Consider the following 21,605-nt stretch of genomic DNA (forward strand, 5'->3'; position numbering starts at 1 on the left):
TCCACGAATATCTACCAAGACTAAGGAAGGCTTGATAATGAGACGGAGGTAGAATGAAGAAAGTGGCATAAAACGGGAGAACCCCGAGAAAATCCATGCACATGGTGTTTGTCTACCACAAATATTACTTTGTCGGAAGATGAAATCGCACCAGAAGCCCCACGCACAAGGAATGAATGCTCAACCACTAAGCTACTGTGGACCTCTTCTAACTTAAATATTTCCATACTAACTAGAGCTCTGAAATGTTGTACACACGTAAATCTGATGAGAATACAATATTTTTACATAAATTTGGCTGTACCTTATAGTTTTGCTATAAAATTAATGAAATTATTACAAATGTATTTAGATTGTGCATATGCGTAGGCAAAGTCTGTTAGTTAACCATTACTTCAATAGGTGACAGAGTTATTCAGTGCTGGTTCGATACCTCTATGTTGAGCTTTTAATACAATGTTGCTCCTATGCTGTTAATGTTAATTTCACTTCACTATGTTGGATACCTACGTAATCTTTATTTCTTAGGATTTCGGCATATAATTTACTGTTCTACATTCTAGGCGGTCAGTAAACTGAATGGAGAGAAAAAAGGAAAAAAACTTGTAAATTAAAAGTAACTTCTCCAAAAATACAGCAAGAAGTGGTACTCTCTATTGCTTTTATGACTATTGTCGGCAAGTATATCAATAGATTAGTGTCATTAGGGCGTTCCTATTATGTTATTTACTGCAAGACCATTTCTGGTCTACTCCAGACAGATTCAGATTGTCCTTTGTTTTCGTCACGTTCTTCCAATCCTTTTTCCCCTTGCGGAGCTTGCAGGAAGTTTAGAACAAATGGCGATCGGATATATTTAGCAAATAGTTAAAAGGAATGATGCATTAGATAATAGAACAAGTCCCTTTCTTTGTTGGTTGCTAATCAACAACCGTTTTCCAGGTGTACAATCCGTCGCTGTTGGTATTTCACTGCTGAGAGCAATGGACGAGATAGTATATGGATGTTCTATTTCTTAGAACTGACTTTTATCTTATCTCTATCAAAACGATGTGCTGTAGTATTTTGTAACTAATTAACGTGTCGAAAGTGCATATAACTAGTTACATGTAACGTGTCGAAAATCAGTGATCTCAAATATCTCTACAAATTCACACATGGCCAGTTCAGATTCAGAACGTTACTCTCAGAGTTGTATTTCCGAATTCGATTCCGACAGATACGAAACATACACCTTTTTCATATAGTACGACTCTAGACTGTTAGTAGTTCAATGCTCTTTGTTCTACAGGCTTTCTAAGTTATACTATGACACATAACATACACCCGTAGATTTATTCAATTTTGAAACTGCATATAACTCTGCAGTACGACGTTATTTTAATAGATAAATTCTGGTCAGCTATTGTCAACCTTTCTCGTTATTACTTAGATGTTATTTATTAATAATAATAATTACTATTAGTATGTTATCTCTCAGATTTGTTAGATATTCCAGTATGAACTGGAATTATATTCGTAAATAAATAAATAAATAAAATATAAAACAGTGTGAGAATGGTGAACTAAGGTAGATACTTATTTCGTAGAATATTTGTATTTTGCACACATATTTTTCATATGCTATTTAAAAGTATAAACTAACACACACACAATAACTAATAGCTGCCTTAGAATTACTTAATGACATAAAATAGTTTTTTTTTCTTTTTGTTTGTTTGTTTTAAAAATAATTCATTTTCTGTAAATCGCTCACGTGTCAAAGCTGACTACTTAACAACGGAACAGAAGATGGCCAACACTGACAAGTTTCACTGTAAAATGTTACGTGTACAGTTTATCAGACGTGGTCATCTACTTAGTTATTTTTTTTCTCGTACACAAGAGGGAAAACAATGAATAAGTAGTGTTTCAAGATGTAATTCAGAGAAAAGGTCTGCTGGGAAAGGCAAACTGTGAGATTTGTGAAATACGAGGTGTGTTCAAAAAGTATCGAACCTTTGGTTGGCAAAAATACATTTATTGATTTGGAAATCCAAAACACTAATTCCCTTCAAAGTAGTCTTCTTTGGTAATGCACACACTTCTCCCAGCGCTTCCGCTATTGTTGGAAATACTTCTGAAACGCATTTTTTGGAATGATAAGCAACCATGCCATCGCATTCCACATGATGTCTTCTCTTGACTCAAATCAGGTCCCTTTCAGTGGCATTTTCAGCTTGGGAAATAACCAAAAGTCACACGGAGCCACGTCGGGGTAAGTAGGGAGCCTGACGACACACAGAAATGTTCTGTTTGGCGATGAAAGCCTGAATCAAATTTCACGAACACTCTTCTTATGCCCAAATTCTCGTTCAAATTTGAATGTACGGATCCGATTGAATGGTCTCCGTTTGGGTACCCCCAAGTTTTTGGCCAAATTTGATGCAATATTGCTGGTCAAGTTTTTCTGTCATTTTACAAAAAACTGAAATCCGACGACCGCTCACTACATGTCTTCATTCATTGGCTGACTGCTAGCAACTGACACTTTCTGCGGGCGGAAAACAATTCACGACTGCGCATGAGTGTCCCCACTACATCTATACTGAAGAAAGTTTCCCGCGCTTTATTGGTTTACGCGGGAAAAAAAATAAGGTTCGATAGTTTTTGAACACACCTCGTATAGCTCCATCACGCACCAGAAAGTTGATTTTGAGTTTAACGTCCTTTTCAGCAGCGAGGCTATATGAGACGTGGACCTACTGATTAACGTGGAATCCGTTCCACATGAGCTCTCGCCGGGAATCGAACCCGGGTCTCCCACCCTAAAGGCAGCGTACGCTAACCGCTTCGCCACGAAGGAGCTCACGCGCACCAGCAAGATAACAATATTTACTCTATTATAAATTTTTAACGTGTACTTACTAGAAATCGAACAAATCCCTGTATGGGAAATCACGTCTCATAGGAAAATACATAAATGACTGCAACAGGTTACTCTGCATTGTTACTAGTTCACATGAGAGGTCGTTGCGGTAGGCTGGATAGCTCTCAAACAGAGTAAAGAATCCAAATGGTTCAGTGCAGGACTTTTCGAAACCAATTGCTCTATGAGTCACCATATTCGTGTCTCGATGCTGGAGAACTTTCATCATTGTGCGACGATAAATATTGGAGTGGCTATTCTGTAAATAAAATAGAAACTGAAATACATTCCGTGTTAAATTTGCACAGGTATAAACATGTGATAATAATTGAAGTGGCTTTTGCTGTCTTAACCGCATTTGATTTGTTTTTTAAGTCCCTCCTACAGCAGATTCGAAACGTAACTGCGTTTCATTCGTTTTCAAGTCCATCTTACAGTACCTAGGTAGATTGGAAACGTCAGCACAATGCATTTCAAATCAAACAAAATACACGAGAAACACACCACATAAAAAGAAAAACTAAAATAATTATTGAAAAATTTAATCAAATTCATATCATACGGGGACAAAAGTTACTTACAAATAAAAAATATTATTGGAAAGATATCACAAATTCATTTTCTTTCAGATTTTTTTTATCACTGTAATTTTTCATTTGTTATTTATTGTTGGTCAACATGCATGAAATATCAATTTATAGTTAGAAGAAAATTAAAATAAAGATATTAGAGTAATAATTGAATCTTTATTTTTACTTCTCCAGTATTAAAAGAAACTATTTAGGTGGATTTCATTGTGTTTCAGATAACATCAAAATATAATACGTTAGAAAAAGAGCTAAATGTACAGTAATGCATTAAGCTACGGTTTTAACAAAACGAATATCAGAAGGCTAATAATATTCCAATTATCATAGTGCTCCCGCCATTTTTTTCTTTTTTTTGTTTGTTTGTTTTTTGTTTAACTTCTCACATTTATGCTTTGAGGCAAAGGAAAATTATCAAGAATAAAATTATGGAATAAAGAAAGTGGAGATAAATTGGACCCTCCCCCCCCCAAAAAAAAAAACACGCACAAGGCCGGTTCTACCATATGTGTAACACGCATATTTGCAGAGGCGGAAAAATCTGTCATACCTATTTCTTGTTGGAAATAGACTTCATGATAATGGTAGTTAAATTTACTAAGTTGGTCTTCTATTTGAATTCTACATTCATATATCATGTTTAGGTCGCATTAGTTGGTGGACATGCTAAGGAAAATGGTCAAAAAAATCCCAGTATGGATTGCTTGATTGTTGTCAAATACCGGAATTCAATTCTCGAACAGTAGAAAACACCTATTCCATTTAGTTAGCTACCACAGTTTCGACACGAAACCTAGTGCTGTCTTTGTCAGAAACAGTTTCTTATCATTGAAGGTGGAAACTTTATTTTAATCTTTTAACAGATGTAGAAGGAAAATCAAGAAATAAAGATAAAAGAGCAAGTTGTACTGGAATTGCAAACTGATATATTGAGATTGAAGCTCAATATTAAATTCTGTAAATAGGATTACCATCTTTCCTCTGCAGATGTGTTTGCTTTATCTTTCACTAACATAATACATTATTATTTAAAGAAACAAAAACAGACACAACGTGATTGTATTTGCAGTGTTTAGGCCTTGCTGAGTGCGAGTGCGCATTCCTTCTCCTTCATTGTTTATGATGGGGTACATACTTAAAATAATAGCTTTTAAGATATGTCCTTTCTGGAGAAAGGGGGTGGCAAACTGCCTAGAGCCAGCCCTGCCTACGCACAATGTGTTTATTTATTTTTATTTATGACACAATATCTAACTCCAACTGGAATAATATCTTCAATTATAGGAGTTTTTACAGGAATTAATTTCTAATCTCAATTTTTAATAAAAATACAATATATATATATATATATATATAATACTATAAATAATACAAAACCTGAAAGAATAATATAAATAAACATATATATATATCCAAACACACACACTTACTCATACCGTTTCAATAAATACATTCATATATGGATATATATCGGGTGTTGCAAAATAAGTGTTACAACTCTTGGGAGGTGACTCCTGCCACTGAGACAAGAAAAAAAGTTCTCTTGAACTTTCGGCTATCGGACAAAGTTTCGGATCTACAAGGTGCCGAAAGCGTGGGAAAATGACTTTCACACGCCAATAGTTCGGAAACTATCCAACGTAAGGAGAACGGGTAAAAAATTCACTGAAGAAGTCATACCTGCTGTATTGAATTTTGCATGTTTCACAATCCCACCATGCACGCGCAAGGGATTCCCCAAACGAACGTAGGGAGTCCTGGATAATCTGCCAAATGAAAATTGGTCTAAATGGATATGAAGTGATAGGGTTTCTACCAGGTAACAATAATTCGTTTGTATTAAGTCGATATCTGAAACAAATTCAAAATGGCGGACACGTTCATGACCGTTGTGTGTGGTTGCATAATCGCCAGGTACGGATGCTGGCCAACAGTGACGTTCTGAGTATTAAGTATAGCGAATTTCTACTCAAATGCTCTAGAAAGACATCTGGAGTGTCAATAGAGCACGACAGATGGAGCAGGGTGATTCACATGTGTGGGAACACGTAACGAAAAATGCCCAGAAAAAATGCACTCATACTAAGTAAACGTAAGTTCAAAGCGTCAAAAATGTAAGGAATAGCATGAAGAACGTGAAAGCCATTGCCAATTCACCAATAATATCCCATCAATCCGATGCAATATGATCTGCACATTTGTCCATTAGCTACATGTTGATATCAATACATACATTGGCTACATTTCAATATCCATTATGCGATCCCACTAGTGACATTCATTTAGTTTACCCAGTTTGTTAGTGAGTCCCCTTGCACAATTTCAACTTGACCTCAGTTGTTGAATCCTTATTGGTATGCAACCGTGCACATTATATTGCATCGGTTTGAGAGAATATTATTGGTGAATTGGCAATGACTTTCATATTCTTGACGCTAATCCTTACATTTCCGACGCTTTGAACTCACGTTTACTGAGTACGAGTGCATATGTGGGCATTTTTCGTTACGTGTTTCCACATATGTGAATCACCCTGCTTCATCTGTTGTGTCTATCGATTCTCCAGATGTCTTTCTAGAGCATTTGAGTAGAAATTCGCTACACTTAATACTCAGAACGTCACTGTTGGCCAACATCTGTACCTGGCGATTATGCAACCACACACAACGGTCATGAACGTGTCCGCCATTTTGAATTTGTTTCAGATATCGACTTAATACAAACGAATTATTGTTACCTGGTAGAAACCCTATCAATTCATATTCATTTAGACCAATTTTCATTTGGCAGATTATCCGGGACTCCCTACGTTCGTTTGGGGAATCCCTTGCGCATGCATGGTGGGATTGTGAAACATGCAAAATTCAATACAGCAGGTATGACTTCTTTAGTGAATTTTTTACCCGCCCTCTTTACGTTGGATAGTTTCCAAACTATTGGCGTGTGAAAGTCATTTTCCCACGCTTTCGGCACCTTGTAGATCCAAAACTATGTCCGATAGGCGAAAGTTCAAGAGAACTTTTTTTCTTGTCTCAGTGGCAGGAGTCACCTCCCAAGAGTTGTAACACTTATTTTGCAACACCCGATATATATATATATATATATATATATATATATACTCATACACACACACATTCACATACGTCTAAAATATTCAAATAAACTCATACTAACATATAGCAATTACCTGACATATTTAATGCATTTTTGGATAATATTATTATGCTCATTTGTCTTGAAAGTAAAGTCCAAGTCATAATGTCTTACCAATTCATCATAATCACTTAAAATCCTGAAAACTGGCGAATTTTTACAGCGGATTGTTTTAAGAATTTCATTTATAAAAAGGTTAAGTACTCTTAAGTTACACTGACTTGCATTGAAGTAAATTCTTTTCAAAATCTCATTACTTTCAAATCTTCCATTCACAAGTTTATAAAGGAAAGTTTATTCAAGTATTTTACGCCTTTTATTTAAAGGGGTAAACTGAAATTGCTTTAACATTTCATTATAGGAAATTCCTATTCTATAGAATGGCACATGATACTTCTTATAATATAGGAAACGCAGAAACTTTTTCTGAACATTTTCAACTTGGGTCCAACAGAAATTGTAGTTAGGCGACTACACTCGAAGTTACTTCTAACACAGTTATTAAACAATAGCCTCCGATTTATTTTATTTATTTATTTATTTTGTATTTTTAACAACAAAACCCAATTTTTTATCTGTTTCTGTCACAACACCTTTAGTATGATTGTTAAACGATATCTTATTATCAAAAAGTTGCTTGATTTGACATTTCTTTTCAAGTTCAATATTGTTCAAATAATATTTACTATTTTCTACATTTGTTAGTTCCAAACTTTGCATAATAACATTTATTTATATTTAATTCGAGGATATTTTCATTAGCCCATTTAAGCATGGCATTTATATCATCTTGTAATTTGCTTGTATCACCTTGTTTTATGATTATTTTATATAATTTTATGTCATCAGCATTCATCGTACATGTAGAATATTTTATTTTCAATGGAAGGTCATTTACATATATAATATATAATAGTAGTCTTAAATTGGACCCTTGTTGCACGCCTGCAATTATATTCTAATAAAATGAAGTGTCTTTTTTAATTATAATACTGTACTCAATATTATTTAGAAACTGCAGGTACCACAATTGCATATTCAATGTCAAGGTAGCATATGGCGGAAGTACTGTACTCAATATTTATTTACAGTTTACTGGAAAATTTGTATTCAACAAATTTGTAATTACCTTAATGTATATGTAACATCTATGTATATATATATGTAATACCTATTGTACCGACTTCATGACAAGTCCTATATTATACTCTGTATAATGAAAAGGATGCAAATAAATACAATACAATCAAATTATATATACACAGGCTGCTATAAAAATATGTCACAAGATTTTAGGAAAACATTTTTTACATTAAAACAATTTAAAAAAAAAAGTTCACGTGGATCTATGCTCAAAAGATGGAAAGTGATCAAGTACTCCCAAACAGTCTCTCTAAAAATGATTGTGCAAGTACCGGAGATTCTGAAAGATGAATATTTGAATAGTTCATACACTAGTTCCTCAGTGATGTTTTGACCCGACTATGATCGGTCCTATAGTAGTGGAACTATGGACCTTTGAAGTTCACTTATTTCACCTTTTCGGCACCCTATTACTGCGAAACTATGCACTTCCAACCAAAGATTGATATGAACTTTTTTTTCCTTATTTTCATGTGACGAATCTGTTTCGAAAATACTGTGACAAATTTTTGTTAACACCTTGTATAAAACATAAAGGATAAGTAAGAATTTCATCACACGCTTTAAGTATATATGGAGAAATTCCATCAATTCCACAAGATTTCCTTGGTTTTAATTCTTTTGTAACTGTTTCATACTCACCTACACTAATTAATTCTAAATTAAGTATTTTGATTACTTGCATACTATGATTATCAGCACATTTATAGCTAGTACTTATACTTGGATACACTAACTTAAAGTAAATGCCAAATTCATTAGCTACTGTCCTATCATTCGTTAATTTCTTTCAATTCACAGGATATGTTTTTTTTTTAATCTTTATCACATTGAATGAAGTTCCAAAATGCACAAACGTAATTTTTAATATGCGTCTCCAAATTTTCTACATTTTTAATATGTTTTAGGAATCTTATCTTTTAGGTTTTTTTTCTCGATTCTTTAAATCGTTCAAGAATATAAATAAGCCGAATTCTTTTTGTCTTCTATAATACTCCTTTAATTTTATTGTTTTAATTATATCATTGGAAAACTAGCATGGATAAGAATTTGAGGTACTACGATTCTTTTTAGGAATTTGTTTCTCAAAAATATTATATATAGTCGTATTAAAACAATAAATTGCATTACTTACACCATCTAAGTTTTCTGTCATTCTTAAGTTGCCTATAAATTTCATAACTATTAGCATTCTTAAACTGTAACATCTTAGTTGTATCTTTATTGATAATTTTCTTGCCAATTGTGTTAATAATTTTAATGTGAAGAACAGGATGATGATCACGAGACAGTTTAATTCTTTAAAAAATAGTAGACAAGCCAAGTTAATTATAACTAAATCTGAAGTTTGGTTCTTACAATTCTGAACGTTCTTTATAGATTTTAAATTGCTTAGATTTATAAAATGTTGCAATTTTCAATAGCTTAGACTGTCTTTCGTTACGTAATAATTTCAGCTAGTTATTAATGGTAAGTTGATCACCTATGATAATTATATTACCATAATAAAGATTTCAAAAATTTTCAAATCTTCTAAAGAAATTGACATAGCTATTAAAGTTTGACGATGGATAAAAAAAATATACAAATAAACCAATATATTTTTGTATTAATTATTAATTTTATCACTAAGTGATCAAACTCACATGTTTCAACATTTTTTCCCCTCTTTTGACATTATATTTGTAAATATCGCAATAATAAGTCTACTACCTCTTTTCATACTCAGCCTGTCAGAACGTTATATACTTTATATTGTGGACTAAATAATGCGGAATCAACTACACATTTCTTTAATGAAGCTTCTGTTAATACTATAACATCATATTCATGTAAACTAGGTGTGAGATTAGTTTCAAGTTCATCACATTTCGTATTTAGATCCCGAACATTTTGGCAAAAAACAGATAAAATATCAGAAGAATTAATTTTTATCTCACAGTTAATATATATCTTTATTCGTTTTTAAGTACAAAAACTTTTCTGTCTTCTGCAGATTTTTTCAGATTGATTATTTCCGAGTAATCCACTCATAAAAACACATTTTTGTTGTTGTTTTTTGTATTTTTCTCGCTTGTTCAAATAAACGCTTTTGATATACTGTACAGCTATGATTAATATACACTGGCAAATTATTCTGAAATCCAATATCATTTGTATTTAAATTTCTCTTAACTTCTCGTTTTTCCATAATTTTATCTTTTATTTCAGAATTTACAAATGTTACAATGATACCCGGAAATGTATCATTTGGACGTTTCCGGACGACAAGCAACTATGTGATCTGCTTTCACTTCAACTTCAAGTGCTCTTCCCAATTTTTTTTACAATTTTACACGGATCTTCATTCACCTTATCAGGAATTTCCTTAAATTTCAAGTGTATTTTTGCGCCCATATTTGATCGAGATCATCGAGTCCCAGCTGAGTATCTTCCAATTGTTTTTCTAGTTGTTGCCCTTTTGTATTCAAGCTCTCTACTTTTACAATACATTACTTCTGCTTGCTGTTTTATTAATCTAAACTTTTCATCCAATTTTTCATGAGCAAGGTTTAGTTACTTCCCTAATTCATGTTCAGTTTCAGCACTCTTATTTTCCTTATTTAAGAAATTTTAACTTTTAATTCTTGTATAAGTTTTAAAACATCTAATATAGTAGGAAAAGCTTTATCTACAGTTGAATTACTTTCTTCTACGTACCACTACACCTAGATTTTCCAGTTTTTACATCTTCATACTTGGTTTTGATCCTTCAAAAATTATATATCTTCTTCCTTTAATTAAACACATTTTGTATGCCAAAAATTCTTACAGTCCCCATATCTAACCTAAGAAGATATATCTTGTCTCGGGACACCTTTCACACATTCCCCACATATTATTATTATAAACACGCTTAATTCTATACTATCCTAGCGTAAGAAGTCACCTTGAATATTATACTAATATTTGGAATAGGGGAGGCTAGTACTCTAAAAAAATATTGAAGTAGTTCAAAATTTGTTTCTATCATGTTTAAGATGGAAATTCAAATTTCTATCAGAGAAAACTCATGATGAATTACCATTAACTGAGGCTGCTAATCTTGGTGTCCCTAACAGGTCAATAAGAAATTTTAAAATTTTCGAATACTGTATGACCCTATTTTTAGTAACGCTTCGACATATAAATGTTTGTCAAATACCAACGATTATTTACATATTACTGATATCGTTACTCCTGGTTTTCCATCTATTTAAAGGAAGTTTATAATCTACCGTTTATCATAAACTTTTTTTTTTTTTTTGCATATTTTAATTACACTTGTTCCTATTTACCTTATCTTATGATACCAGTAAAATATTATTATTATTGTGATGTGCTTTCCTTAAGCTTACTTATGTGAACTACAAATTGAACTTTCATTGCAGTAAGTTATCATTGCATTGATGGTGTCAGGGTTGAGTAGGTTCACTTTTTAAAGAACCTCGACTCAACTCAGGTTCAAAGTGAAAATTGTAAGATAATCCACACATAAACTTATAATTTAAAATGAAGCTAAGCTTGACTCACGCTAATTTGTTTTGTAAGTTAGACACAGGCACGTAGCCAGGATTTCGTAATAGGGGGGGGGGGCGTGGGTCCGTGACGAAATACTGTGGTTATCACACCAGGGCCTCGATCATTCTAAACTATTTTACTCGAAACATATTGGTTTCCTTAGCCAGGATTTCGAAAGGGGGGGGGCATGACACGAAATACTGTGGTTACACACCAGGGGCTCGATCAATCTAAACTATTTTACTGACAACATACTCATATTGGTTTGTTAGGACAGTAAAATGAGGATATGTTAGTATTTTAATAGCGAACTATGAAGAAATCTCGAGTAAAAGAATATAAAAAAAGTATTGAAAAATATTTATTTTTATACGTATCTTTGTTTAATGCCGTCAGGGATAGCAACGACATTTCTTTTGGCTGTAAAGACGTCCTATAAAATGGATTAATGTTGCCGCAAAATTGAAAATTTCTTTAACAAGTGTAACTGGAATGTACAGATGGTGATCAGAAAAATGGAAACACCTGTAGTTGGCAACACGTCAGATGTATGGGTTGGCAGTGGTGTCGTGGCGCCCGCAGCGCCGGACCGCTGGGGGTGGTGTGTTAGGTCGGTCTCCATACTACGTCAGGCGCAGTGGAACAGCAGTGTCCAGTGGCTGCAGCAGACGGAGGTAGTGTAAAATGGGAAACCTCTCAGATTTTCAAAGAGGGCAAATTGTTGGTGCGCGGTTATGTGGAGTGAATGTGACGACAGTGGCTACTGTGTTAGGTGTGTCGCGTGGGACAGTGTCGAAGGTGATGACGGCCTACACAACACACGGGAAAACCACATCAGGGAAGCGGAATAGTGGGCGGAAGAAAATCATGAGTGACAGGTCACGCCGGGTATTAAAGCGCATTGTCACGCAGAACCGTCGTGCCACTGCGGAGTAAGTGACGGAGGAACTCAATCAGCACCTCCCACAACCTGTTTCGACAATCACAGTCCGCCGCGAATTAAATGACATGAACTTACGGGGTCGTGTTGCACGGGCCAAACCGCTCAACAAGGACCATAACGCTTTCGCACGCCGCAAATGGTGCCGCGACCATGCAACTTAGACCGTTGAGCACTGGAAAGGTGTGATATGGTCGGATGAGTCATCCTTCACCCTATTCCCAACCACGGGCCGTGTTTATGTGTGGAGAACGCCCAAAGAAGCTTATTATCTGCAGTGTCTCCGCCCAACTGTGAAACATGGCGGCGGCTCGGTGATGCTGTGGGCCGCAATATCATGGTTTTCATTGGGTCCTGTGGTCACACTTAGCGGACGAATCACTGCCAACGATTATGTCGCAATTTTAGGAGAACACTTGCATCCTATGGTCCGGATGTTGTTCCCGGACAATGACGCCATCTTCCAGGATGATAATGCACCCATTCACACAGCTGGCGTTGTTGCAGCGTGGTTTGAGGAACATCGGGATGAAGTTCAACACCTCCCCTGGCCCACCCAATCCCCAGATCCCAACATAATTGAACATCTGTGGTCCGTCTTGGAAACACGACTCCGGCGACGATTTCCACCTCCATCCTCTCACACAGAACTGGTCGATGCCCTGCACGAGGAATGGTGTAAAATTCCACTTGCTACCATTCACGAGCTCTATGCCTCCATCCCACGTCGCATCAAAGCTGTTCTGAAGGCGAAAGGTGGCCCGACACCATATTAATCTGGTAACTTGCAATTTCGTTCAGGTGTTTCTATTTTTCTGATCACCATCTGTATGTTGCCAGGCTCATATTATTGGTGATTGTAGGCATTTCTTAAGTTCTTCTGAGAGTCTATCTGATCGAACCGATTTATCGATCGTCATTTGTAGTCCATAGGATTAGATGGAGCTAGATGGAATTCGGAATTCTCAGTTACAATAATATCCATTTTCAACTTGACCTCCCCCTCCCGTCTCCTCCACACAAATCTCCTCAAAAGAAAGAGTAACCAAACGCTGCTGCAGCTTTATATTTTTAACGCTGATTCTTCTTTTTCCTCGCTTGTTTTTCTTTCATCCTTTTTTAATCTTTTTCATTTCTGGTTCCGAACCCCCCGGACCCACCCTTTGGCTACGTGCCTGTTAGACATATCCTTAAATTCACATAAAATCATGTTATTATTATTATTATTATTATTATTATTATTATTATTATTAGTATTATAGAAGTCTGAAACGTAAATATACAGACAACAGTTTAAATCCGTATCCATACTTAATAGCTGAGAGGAATTGTGGAAACTTCATAACGAGGAACTACATAAATTATACGGTTTATCAAACATTGTCAGGGTCATCAAGTCTAGGAGGCTTAGGTGAGCAGGTCATGTAGCTAGGATGGAAGAAAGAAACGCTTTCAAAGTCTTAACTGGACGAGCAATCGGAAAACGACCATTAGGAAGACCTAGGCGCAGATGGGAGGACAATATTAAGATGGATCTCGCAGAAATAGGAATACAAAGTAGAAACTGGATCCAGTTGACTAAGGATAGAAGTCAGTGGCGAGCTTTTGTGAACGCGGCATTGAACCTCCGGGTTCCATGGGCCATAGAGTTAGTTAGTTTTTATGTGTTCCGCAAGTTTTGGATTGATAAGGTACAGAAACTGAAACTGAGCAATGAACGAAAGAAATTTAGCGAATATCAGTTTAAGAAATAACATCCCGTGAAAATATTACACTTGCTTTTCTATCCTTTTACATGAATTATTGCACTTACATTCGATTTGGAATGGATGGTGGTACAATCACGGAAAAACGACTTAACCACTTGAAATGAATTTTGAAATATAGTTGTCAACTACTTTGAACTGGTTACCATGTCGTTTTGATTAAACTGCGTATCCTAAGAGGAAAGTGGGGGTCGAAACTTATAAGAAAAAATTTAGTGGCTCACGATCCTGTCATGTTAGAAAAATGAAACTCGGTATATGAACACATCATTAAAAATAAGAAGATATATGTCCAAGTGTTTTTCGAAAATTTCTGTTTTAATGGATAGAGGGTAATTTCTATATTTTTTCGCCATATAAGATCTACTTTTTTAAATCCCATCATAAGAAAATAGCTGATGGGATTAAAAAAAAAAACCTGGACATCCTAAGGGAATAAAAAGACTCAAAATTTATCCCTAAAATAGAGTATTTAATGGGATTTTATCATTAAATGACATTACAATGTGTATCCAAGGGGGGCGGGGATCAAATATTTTCATAAACTTACTTTCCCCTGCGAAGAACAGGCATCTTAGTTATTACTCCATAAAAATAGACACTGAGCGGTTCTAATGAGGTATTCACTCAATTCCTACAGAAGAACGGATTAACAAAATCTTCTGAAGGGTCAGATTAGAATTTGAGTAATCTAAGGGTAGATTATATTTGCTAGTACGCGTTATTTTATGATCGAACTTACATTAACTTCCATGAAACTCAAGTCACACCCAGTTTTCTGATACAAGCTAACTCACATGAAAATCCATTAAAAATGAGGACACTTCTACCAAAATCTGTGAAAAAGTCAGTATCCATAGAAGTATTGAAGCAGTGAAGCTGTTTAAAATCAAATTAACACATGCAAAATGTTTTAACGAACGTAAACAGTTAGTTACTGAATTCTCTATGTCTGTGTGTGTATGTGTGTTAGTTGCGAAATTTTCAATTTTGAGCCCTTCATTCGATATAGCATCAAAAACTATCTGAAAGAAATGATGGGATTTTTTGCGTCACTCTTACCGTTCCCGAGATATTGGTCAAAAAAGTTCGGATTTCGGGAAATTTAAGGAGTCATATCTCGGGAATCGTAAGTCATAGAGAGATGATATTTTGGGAATTTTTCAATTTTGAGCCCTCCATTCCGAGCATGTGTCTTCGTAAACCAACATATCCTAGAACGTTTAACAGAACTCTTAAAACAAAACATGTGGAAAAAATTTAGTATTTAAGGAAATTATAAATGGATAGATGAGTATAATAATAATAGAGTACATAGAATAATTGGAATAAAGCCTGTAGAAGTTAATAAGAAAAATTAATTCTTTTTCAGTACGTTCTGGCAATGCTCTTGGAGCATTATCAACTTTTTTTTTTTCGTTGAATCTTACATGAAGATACATTACAGAAAATGGAACATTATTATATTACCATAGAATTATCTTGTTTTTCATAGCCGAAACAAATCTCAGTAAACTCTCCGAAAGCGTTACTCTCAGTGATGATTTCAGAACATTCTCCCTGGGGGAATATTAATACATAGGGGGAAAAAGAAAAGTACAAACCATAAATGTCCTACAGCAGTTCCCGCTATAATTCTTACTCGAAGAAGGGGCACAAAAATGTAACCATTCTGGAAAGGCCGACAAAAATTGTGAAAAACTATTAAAATATCTTACAGGCAAAGTTTATTAATAGAGACCAAATTTTTAAATTTTAGAAAGTTGGGTTGTCGATATTCCTATACATTTGAACTGACAATTCAGAAGCGCGCACACACACAAATACTGGTAATCTACATTGAGCATAAACGAAGATATAACGTACGGAAATTTTGATAATATATATAAAGAACTTATACATTATTCTGATCATTTGTACAGGTTACAATTGTGTCTCATACAAGTAGACAAATCTACACAATAGTTACAAACTTGCTTAACCCTAGGAATACCACGGTATTCTTGGGTTACATGAGGTCCACTACTTAAAGGCCATTATTTCTCGCGGAAATTAATGTATATTGTCTGATATGAACTTGGGATATCTAATACATCATATATTTTTATTCTCTATAATTACTGGGTTTTTAAGTACAGTGTTGCCAAATTTTTGTGTGTAATTGTTTAAATTACCATTTTTTATTTACGTCAGTTACCATGACCTATTTATTTTATGTGTTTCTATAGGAAAACTACCATACAGATCAATAGCAACTTAGTACAGTGTAGTATGTGTGCAAAGGCTGCTTCTAATCTGATTTTGGTGGTGATACGGTACAATGGGGTGGAATGGGGAAGAGTGGGGTATATTTCAGTATTCCAATTAATTCAGGGTTAACCTTTTATACTTTCCATCCCGGTAATCCCGGTATTCTTTTAAATTTTGTTTCCGCGGAAAGATAGACAGTATGAACGACCTTCATTAGGCGTTACAGGAATATCACCAGAGGAGCAGTGTTGCCAACCAAATATAAAGTTGCAATTTTCCTATTAGCACGAAGTCAGGTTTTTGCATCTATGGAAAGCACATGTAAAATGTACGCAAACAAGCTATCACTTGTCTGTCAGTGTTGCACACTAACAACACTACAGCATGACTAATATTTCAAGATATTCACTGCAACAAATGTACCACTACTTCCATTTGTACCATTAACATTATCAAATAAAGTGTTCAAATTAGGTCTACTGTCTTCTGCATCAAAACCTGACAGGCTTATTTTCACTTCAACATCTTCGCGCTTACCATCTGCTATGTCAGATTCATTTAAAAGTTCTTAAAGTTCTTTCTCGATTGAACTTTCACAAAGAGAACGAAAGTAATATTAACTGAAAAATCTACAGCATTGAAAATGTTTAATTACACTGAAAGACAAGAGTAGAGCTAAACTTATTTAACTGATAAAACGTATGCACAAATTCTGCAAATGAAAATGATTTAATGTTTATGTTTTTAAAAAAGAGCTTTGTTGAGCTTAACTTAAAAGTATTTTCTACTAAGCCCAAGTAGACAATAGGTTCTCACTAAATAACTATGAGGAGGGGCCTGAAGCACCTTTCTGTAAAGACAAAGGTAACGACTAAAAATGAGTGAGCAATGAAGTATGCAACTGAAACCTGAAGCATTTCTACTCATACTGTAAAGATAAAGATAATATAACTAAAGAGGGCTAAATAATGAAGTATACAGTTCAAACTTGAAGCATTTCAACTCTTATTGTAAAGATAAAGGTAACCTAACTAAAGATGAGTGGGTAATGAAGTATACAGCTGGAACCTGAAGCATTTCAACTCTTACTGTAAAGACGAAGGTAACTTGTCTAAAAATGAGTGAGCAATGAAGTATGCAACTAAAACCTGAAGCATTTCTACTCTTACTATAAAGATGAACGTGACAGTTTCTTAAGTTATAGAGGGAGGTTAAGGAGATATCTATAATATCGTAGGAAACTCAATAACTTTTTCATAATCAGGTATTGTATTTTTCAATTCAGACTAGAACAAGCAGAACACCAGGTATAGCTAAAAAGAACTCAAAAGTAAAACGTCGAGCCACAGATTCATCGGTACCCATGCTTACCATCAAGAAGTCTACTATAGAAGAATCAGTGAGTACACCAATCTTGTAGTTTGATCGCAATAACTCCTCCACAGAGGTAAAAGGAAGAGTGCTGGTCTGGATTGTAAGATGAGAGATTAACGCTGCAGAATATGCATTGTAAACAACTAACGATGACACAAGTGTAGCCCAGAGAACAATACGACTTGCGCCACATGTTGGTGTTGTATACATTCCTGCAAACAAAATTTGACTCTAGTTATTAAAGCACATAATCATGTCTCAATGTAATATTATTATTATGATAAAATATTTCTAGTTAATTTATAATAAAGATTTTAGACAGCCTTGTAAGAAAGTGTGTTTAGTTTGTGTTTAATATTATTATATATTTACAAATATCATACAATTGATAAACAGTATGTTCTAAATTCTATTGTGTCTATATTCGATAAGAATCTTTAATGGTCTACTTGGAGAAAATGAGTCATGATGGATACTTCACAGAACACGAACGTCGATCTTACTATTCGTCCTCACCACGGAAACTTCGGTATTTGTTATTTCTTACTCTTTAGTTTACGTTTATCATCCGGTACGAGGACATGCCCAAGAATATCAGCAAGCCAGTAAGGATAAGTACAAACCAGTATATGTACCAGATCCAGGCTTTTATTTCCCCTCTATAGACCTTTCAAGTAGATTGGGAAAAAAGTCAAGAAACCGAGGAATTCGCTGTGTAAGAATACAACTGACAGCTTTAAAAATATCATGATTTTCATCTCAGTATTCGTTTCCGTAAAATGAAGTTTAGGAAACGCTAGATTTTAAAGTTTCACAAATCTACAGGGAAGCATACAATTATGTACAGTATATGATGTTTCAAAGACTGTGGTAAAGAAACTATCAACATAACTTGAACATAACATTGAACATGAACACATTATTATTCTCATCATTTTCCTTACATGAATTTTAATCTCTATTCTCCATGGCATGGTCCACCAATGTACCACCCAAATCGATACATGCCTGAAGACGAAGAGCAACCATCCAAATCGATACATGCCTGAAGACGAAGAGCAACCATCCAAATCGATACATGCCTGGAGACGAAGAGCAACCATCCAAATCGATACATGCCTGAAGACGAAGAGCAACCATCCAAATCGATACATGCCTGAAGACGAAGAGCAACCATCCAAATCGATACATGCCTGAAGACGAAGAGCAACCATCCAAATCGATACATGCCTGGAGGCGAAGAGCAACCATCCAAATCGATACATGCCTGAAGACGAAGAGCAACTATCCAAATCGATACATGCCTGAAGACGAAGAGCAACCATCCAAATCGATACATGCCTGAAGACGAAGAGCAACCATCCAAATCGATACATGCCTGGAGGCGAAGAGCAACCATCCAAATCGATACATGCCTGAAGACGAAGAGCAACCATCCAAATCGATACATGCCTGGAGACGAAGAGCAACCATCCAAATCGATACATGCCTGAAGACGAAGAGCAACCATCCAAATCGATACATGCCTGGAGGCGAAGAGCAACCATCCAAATCGATACATGCCTGAAGACGAAGCGCAACCATCCAAATCGATACATGCCTGGAGGCGAAGAGCAACGTTGTCACAAATAGATTGACAGACCCGTACTGGTATTCTGTAGAACTCTTCTGTGATAGCTTCCCGTAGTTCGGCCAAATTGTGAATGTTATGTTGATGCACTTTGATCTTCAAAACATTCCATAAGAAAAAGTCAGGTTGTGGCAAATCGGGAGATCGAGCTGGCCAGTCCACAGACCCACGTCGACTAATCCCGTGGTTAAGGAATGTTTTATTCGTCCTGTCTGGCATACATTAACGGTTCTAAATCCAGTGACAGTTATCCCTACTCTCAGGGTACACAGTGTTGCCACATCCAAACTTTCTGTCCAGAATTACAAATATTACAGTCAGTCAAACATCATATACGTACTCGGTCGAGAAAGTGTAAAAAGCTTTTTTTAGGTCAGCCATCCTGAATGAGGTTTTCCTCGATTTTTCTCATTCACACCAGGCAAATACCGGGGTGGTACCTAACATATAGGTCCCAGGCCGCTTCCTTCCTTCCCTTTCCCTGGATAGTGTGTTCGCCGCGGGACTTCATGCTTCAAATGTGACGGGCTAATATGGTCACAGATGTCGAAAGTCCAAAAATCTAAATCCTAAATCATATGTAATTATGTGCCAGCCTGTATATGTTCTTCGAGAGATAGGGACCTTGAGAAGGCAAAGCCCGCCTACATTGCAATAGTATTTCCGCTGCTGGAAACATTTCTAAACTAATTTCACATTACTACTTTTAAAATCCAACACCATACAACGTAATATTACACAATAATTTAATAAGTAAGTTAAAACCAAAGTCTTCCGAACTTGACATTTCTTGTTTCTTATATTTACCTTGTTGGCAGTAAACACCAAAAGTATAGAGCATCCATTCTCCAAACGAGAAGACCATTGGATCATTATTTTGTTCCAGGCCGTTCCCTCCTGCAGTACGACACATTCCCACTTGTGCAATTGGAAGAGTCACAATGAAGAGACCAAGACTCAACCACAGCGAAAGGGAAAACGGCCTCACGAATGAGCCCCACGTCAATTTACTTGCCTGTTCTCGGAGAAAAATGCGTTCACTGAAAAAAGGTAAAAACGGCTAAAATTAGATTATTACTATATGATATGAGTTACACGAAAATATTAATAAAACGTTAAAGTTTGAATTTTATCATATTCTTCAAACTAAGTTGATTTATTTACTAAGTCGATTTTATAAAATTCGAGGGATTTACTTCAGAATAATACACAACAGAAACTTCAGAAAATTAGTACTCATTTTCAAGTTACACGGAGAAATGTAATATATGAAAAGGAATTTGGAAAAAAAGATAAAGTACTTAATAAAAATAAACAGTGGTAACAAGATATTACGAAAATACCTTACGCCAGTGGTTCTCCAGCTAAGTCCTATCACGACCCCCATTTTATCACATCCTCTTGCCAGCGACCCCCTTATATTTTCTGATTTCTAATAAGCTTGTGTGGGACTTCTAATATACCTATTGCGAAGATCTCACAATATCCATCTATTTCTATAATACGTAGTAGAATCCATTTCTTGTATATAGTGGATACAGTAACTTCCCTGAAAGCGAATGGATTAAAACCAAATTTGGTCAGTTCATTCATATTACAAATATCGAATCCGATCCGTCATACTGTTTCAAAATAGATAACGTTTGAAAACTTTAAAACTTCATAACTCCCTTAACTTTGGAAGTGAAACGAAATCTTTAAGTTTTGCGTCCCACGATTATGCCGGTTAAGTTAAAGGAGACGGTGATGATGAGAAATGAATGAAAATAGTGAAATGGAGAAAATAGGAGGAAACGGGAGAACTGCGAGAAAACCCACGCACATGGTGTTTGTCCATCACAAAGTTCACTTAGCGCGAGCTGGGATCGAACCAAGGACCCAATGAATCATCCCTTAATTTTGGGTCATATGATACAAAATAAAGTTTTTCTAATTTTGATTTTTTTTTTAAAAAAAAAACTTGTATAGTTGTCAAAAGTTATTGATTATTTTAAATGACTTGATAATGTGCGTCACGAAGATTGAACCGGACTAATGAAAACACATCATGCTTAGGTATCTCATTAGCTTTCATTTTTAATTGTATTTCAATATGCAGGTTTTGTTGCATTTGTATTTTTCTGGTATTTCAATATGCAATTCTCATTAGTTGCATATGTACCTCTTTCATTTAAATTAATTTTTAAACAACTTTGCACGTGTTAAAAATGTGTAGGAGGCCTATTTTTTGTTATTCCTAACAGTATGTATGAAAATAAAAATATCCCTATCAGAACAAAATTCAAAATAATATTTAAAAATATTTTCTGGTATT

General features: G+C 35.2%; 1 protein-coding gene across 1 annotated transcript in view; it reads right to left on the minus strand.

Moving 5' to 3' along the window:
• Window positions 1-21,605, minus strand: part of LOC145685829 (glutamate receptor ionotropic, kainate 2-like) — a 90,705-nt gene that overhangs the window by 14,053 nt on the left and 55,047 nt on the right. The window contains exons 6-8 of the mRNA XM_081758419.1: window positions 20,099-20,331; window positions 17,659-17,873; window positions 2,908-3,167 (exon numbers count right to left, since the gene is read on the minus strand). Coding sequence (XP_081614545.1) covers window positions 2,908-3,167; window positions 17,659-17,873; window positions 20,099-20,331 — 708 coding nt within the window. The remainder of the gene's footprint in view (window positions 1-2,907; window positions 3,168-17,658; window positions 17,874-20,098; window positions 20,332-21,605) is intronic.

Source organism: Thermobia domestica, chromosome 5 (assembly GCF_964235325.1).
Source record: "Thermobia domestica chromosome 5, izTheDome1.hap1.1, whole genome shotgun sequence".
NCBI classification, from domain to species: Eukaryota; Metazoa; Arthropoda; class Insecta; order Zygentoma; family Lepismatidae; genus Thermobia; species Thermobia domestica.